At 45.7% G+C, this 5,125-nt stretch overlaps 1 protein-coding gene across 11 annotated transcripts in view; it reads right to left on the minus strand.

The window, feature by feature from the left end:
* Positions 1 to 448: 448 nt before the first annotated feature.
* LOC102484314 (G-protein coupled receptor-associated sorting protein 2) overlaps positions 449 to 5,125 on the minus strand; it is a 93,813-nt gene continuing 89,136 nt past the window's right edge. For 6 of the 11 annotated variants that reach the window (XM_027767296.1, XM_027767295.1, XM_027767294.1 and 3 more), the window contains 4 exons: positions 4,879 to 4,969; positions 4,249 to 4,316; positions 3,830 to 3,906; positions 449 to 3,544 (listed from right to left, as the gene is read on the minus strand). In XM_027767296.1, coding sequence (XP_027623097.1) covers positions 776 to 3,232 — 2,457 coding nt within the window. In that variant the 5' untranslated portion in view covers positions 3,233 to 3,544; positions 3,830 to 3,906; positions 4,249 to 4,316; positions 4,879 to 4,969 and the 3' untranslated portion in view covers positions 449 to 775. The other 5 variants (XM_006166055.3, XM_006166063.3, XM_006166062.3 and 2 more) reach the window with 3 other exon arrangements.

Below are 5,125 nucleotides of genomic sequence, written 5' to 3' on the forward strand. Positions count from 1 at the left end.
CCTATCCTTTCTCCCTTTGGGTGGTATTGAAGCTGTATTTGTACTTTGAATTGTAAAATGTGCATATTTGGCTTACCCAGTTCCCCCAAACTGGTCTTATCCCACTTTCCAACTATATCCCTCACTAAACTCCTCCCACCTATTTCAGGCAGACTGATTACATCCATGCTGGAACATATTTTCCAGTTATGGACTTTTTTTTTACACAGCCAGTGTCCACTTCTAACACTAACCTAATTTTACCTTTCAGTGACCAATGTAAGTGAGTCCTTCTTTGAAACACTGCTTGAATATCACATCTCACAGTCATCTCTTCCTTCTTAAACTCAAAGATTAGGGTTTTCTAAAGAGTGGATATTTATCATGACACTGTCTATATTTGTAAGTGTGCACAGTGTATCTGTTTTTTTTTTTAACTGAAAAAGAGTCATTTATGTCCATTTGAACATTGTACTTTATTGAAAACACAGACTCAAATAGAGGACTATATATTTAAACAACGGCTAGCAGGGTGGCTTACTCAGATGACTTAGTTCATTAAAAGCTCAATACTGAAAAATATCTCAATCTGGAAAGCAAGACAAATATCAACACATGTTTCAGTTCTAATATTCATTTGGCATCCACAAAATGATCCAGCTCAAAACAAGAGTTTAACAAAGTTAACATCAGCATTAAAAATATAAGTTACAACGTGAAACCAGACTGAACACCAAAGCACTACTCAGAGCTCTTTGGGAACATAAGGCTGATCAGCAGCAGGTGGTTAACCATATTAACTTTGTTGTCCCACCTTAGGATCGTTTTGATTGTCTATCTGGATTTGTAGTTGCTTGGCCAACTCTTCAAATTGACGGAATGCAGACATAAAGGGTTCAAGACTGAAATCATCCTCAATTAAGGACATTGTTCCATTTTTTATAATATTACTGATATTCTGAAACATTTTAATAACAATTTGAATATTATCATTTGCCTCTTCTATGTTAAAGAGACTCACAAATATTGACAGAGCTTGGGCACTGAATAGTTTTTTTGCCACGAGAGGATTTCCAGACAAATTCAATAGCATTTTTAGAACATGAAACTTTGTGTTTGCATTGGCAGTGGTTAATAAGGACAGAAACCCAGACATATAATTGGCAATCAGTGTGTGATAGTCAGTAGTCACAGTAAGGTGTCTCAGCATCCTGATTCCAGTCAGCTGCTCAGGGGAATCCACACCATGAGCAAGAGTTTCCTCACACACTTGGCATATGAATGTCTCAATCATATTTAGATTTGGATAAGGTGGAGCCATGTGAATCATGTTTTCCAAAAAGTTTGTCCTAACTCGGGAGGATGGATAATTGAGCAAGGTTTCAATAAGTGAGACAACACCTGAATCCCGAATGAAATTTCGGGTAAATTGAGAAGCACTTCTCATACCCATTGCAATTTTAGATATTTCGTGAACAAAAGGATCCCGAACTTTTTCCTTTAATAAAAGTAGTTCTTCAAACTCTACAGAACCAATTTTAAGTTCACACTGTATGCAGTTGCAGGACCAAACCTCAGCCTCTGCACTCTCCCTGGCCTTAAGATGCTCTCGAATTTCCGGAACTGACCTGTAGGAAGGATCATACTGAAATGGAAAATCAATATCAAGCTGACCAGGCTGAAGCAAAGATTCCTGATCTTCCCCTTCTGAGCTAAGTTCTGTGTACCTGAGGCTTTCCTCAAGCATTTCAGAAGCCTCTTCAGGTATTATAAAGGGGTTTGTGGATGGGAAGCCAATCCCATGGCAAGGGGCAGGCTTGAATTGAACAGTGACCTCCTCCCAGGTTTTGGGCCTGGATGATGCCTTAAGTTCCTCCTCAGCTGAATCTCTGAACCTGTTACCTGCCTTGTATACAGGATTAGGATTTAGATCAAAGCAGGCCTCATCTCTGTCCCAGAACCAGGACCCAAAAATGGCCTCTTCTTCAGACTCTGGCCTGGCTTCTTCTCTAGACACAGCTCCCAAACTGGACTTTTCCTCAGTCCAGAACAAGGATCCACCAATGGCCCCCTCCTCAGCCCCTGGCTCAGAGTCACAAATTGATGAAGCCCCAGCTTCCAAACTGGGCTCTTTTTCCGCCCAGAACCAGGACTCAATAATAACTTCCTCCTCAAACCTGGTCTCTTGCTTGCCCCTATCACTGTTAGTAACATCTTTCTCAGTCCTGGGTTTCAAGATAGTATTAGGCTGCTCCTTGTCTCTGTGCTTGAGTCTACTATTGGCCTCTTCTCCAGGCAATAACCAGGATTCCTTATAGTCCTCATCTTCAGATTCAGATTCAAAAAAGTCCCTTCTCTTTGTTCTCAGCTTGGACTTAATATTTGCCTCCCCCTGGACTCTGGGCCTGAACAAGTTACTGGTATTTTCTCCAGCCCAGAAGCAGAATGGGTTACCAGTCTCATCCTCAGACCCAGACCAGAAATCAATGTAGGCTTCTTGCTTGGATTTGGGCCTGGACCTGGGGTTGGTCTGATGTTTAGCCCTGTGCCTGGACCTGGTATTGGCCTCTTCCCTGGGCCATGATCTGATACTGGTATCTTCTCCAGCCCAGAAAGACGACACTGTAGAGGTCTCATCTGCTGACCAGAATCCAGACTCTTTAGAGGCTTCCTCTCTGGCCCTGGGCCTTGGATAGCACCAAGATCCCATACTAGTCTCCTCCCCTGGTCCAAACCAAGGTTGGATTCCTGTCTGACTCTGGGTTCCAGAAAAAGTTTCAGCATCCACATTGACCAGTTTCCTATCCATAGGCAGGCCATTAGGTTTAATACCTGATCCAGGCTCAGTACTAACCAGTGGCCAGACAACAGCACTAGTCTGGGATACTCCCTCTGCCTGTGACATTGTCTCAGCCCCGAACTCAGTCTGAGCCCGTGCCTGGTCTTCATCCTTGGGCCTTGCCCCAGGTATTGCCTTGGCGTCAGTCTTAGGACGTGCACCACCTACTGCTCTGGCATCAGTTTTAGGCCTGGCCCCAGACATTGCCTGGGCCTCAGTTTTGGGCCGTGATCCAGGCATAGACTTGGTTTCTGTTTTTGGCCTTGCTCCAGCTGTAACCTGGGCCTGGGTCCTAACCTTAGGTCTGACCACCAGAGGAACTTCATTCTCTCTTTCAGCACCACTAACAACCTCTTCCCCAGCCTTCTTTTCAGGCTTAGCCTGTGAACCAGCCTCAATCTCTGCCCCAGTCATGGTAAAAATTACAAGGAAGACCCACTTAAGTACCCTAACACCAGTCTCAGCCTTGACTACAGATGTGTTACAAGCTGGAATCTTCACACTCTGACCTTTTGTTGATTCAGGTGATAAAATCAGAAAAAAGAGTTAGAGTCAACCACCAGTCTGGCAGTTAATCAGCCTCCTTCTGAAGCACTGTCTCAGTCAATAATAAGAGGCACAACCAAGCTGAGGGAAGATGGATGGTTCCTGGGTGGGTGCAGACCAGTTGAGGGTGGTAGTCAGCAGTTAACTCCAACACCACCAGAGCTGCCACTGGAGGTGGATCTAGAGAGAGAGAGAGAAAGAAATGGGGCTTTCAGACTCTTCCAATTGAGCTGCCCCATGCAGAGACTTACACAGAGAGACTGGTGTTGAATGCTGGGTAGGACAGCAGGGCTATGAGAAAAATCTCTGTCCCCATTGCCTGTTACAAAAAAAGGAACAGGGATGATGGGAAAATGTGCTGGCACTGGAAGAGGCAGATGAATCCCCAGACTGAAACCTAATCATTCCTGGATCTGTGCTGGTTTCCAGTGCCCCACCCAAAAGTATACCCATTTTCACACCAACCTTCACTGATGTGGTGCAACTTTTCTCTCCTTTATTTGTTCAAGTGGTGTCAAGCCCCACAGTTGACTGCAGGGGTCCTACAGACAAGCAAACATACAGAAGAGAACAGAGTTTGAGCGCTTGGTAGACAGGCATGGACCCCCAGATGAATCTCTCTCCCTTCTAACATCCAAAATGTCCAACATTTCCTGTCACCTGGTCCCTGATCTCAGGTCTTCTCCTCCCAGTCATAGCCCAACCTGCACCTACCTCAATATTCCTAATATCTCCTGCATGAAATGGACAAGAGATGCTGTGGCAATGTGCAAATCTAGCAGAGAGAAGAGAAGTAGCAGCAGTCCTGCACCCACTTGGATCAAAGCCACCTGCCATGCTCTTCCTCTGTAGCTGTCCTCTGCAGTGCCCCCCTTCTCACCAACCTCCAGAGATTGGAGCCAGTCTCCTCCTGCTTTCCTTTCTTGCAGAACTGACCAGCCTTAAAGCAGGCCTATGGACAAACAGATGAAAAGGTAAGACAGTCAGGACACAATGGCAGCAGTTGAGTGCTTGAGGACCAGACAAACACCAGGAGAAGAGTCCCAATATTATCTGTCTTTCAACATTTAGGGTACTGTTGAAGGATATACTTGTTTTATTTAGGCTCTGCTTCAGGGTTCCAGAGATAATCATTCCTTTTGTTGACGTCATACTCTTTCCAGCACTCTCTTCTCCAATTCTGAGGATTCACCACTAGGTGCACCACATCCTGTTGCAATGCGCAGCATAAAATGGGGGAAGGGCACCGCATATTCTAGAAAGCGGGTTGTTATGTGGTACTCATAATTATGACTCTCTCAGCATCCCACCTCCTAAAACCATCTTTTCATGCCCCAAATCGGGGAGGGGAGGGAAGAAGATGGACGACATGCCTTGAACATTGTTAAAGAGGGCAAAATCAGGAGATGCTTCTGGATGTCAGACCTGCTCTGGTTGCAGTCACTGCACTCCACTCCGATTTTGGGCATCTTAGTCAGTGCCTGGCGCCCATCCTCCCCTCCATCCCCACACACCTCCAGAAATCCAGGCCATGTTCCTGCTCCTCCTTTTTCTCAAAAGCCTCCTTTACAGATGCGCACTGAGTCCTGTCAGAATACGCCAGACCTACCAGGCAGACAGAAGACTTTGACATCAACCTGGAGGGCAGTGGAAGCACCCAGGCAATGGGGACCAGCAGGCTCCTTTCTGGAGAAATTAAGGGAGTAGCAAATGCCCCCTACCACCCTCCACGGGAACACATCTCTCAGCCGCCAGTCCTGC

The sequence above is a fragment of the Tupaia chinensis genome, unplaced genomic scaffold (genome assembly GCF_000334495.1).
Source record: "Tupaia chinensis unplaced genomic scaffold, TupChi_1.0 Scaffold144165_1, whole genome shotgun sequence".
NCBI classification, from domain to species: Eukaryota; Metazoa; Chordata; class Mammalia; order Scandentia; family Tupaiidae; genus Tupaia; species Tupaia belangeri.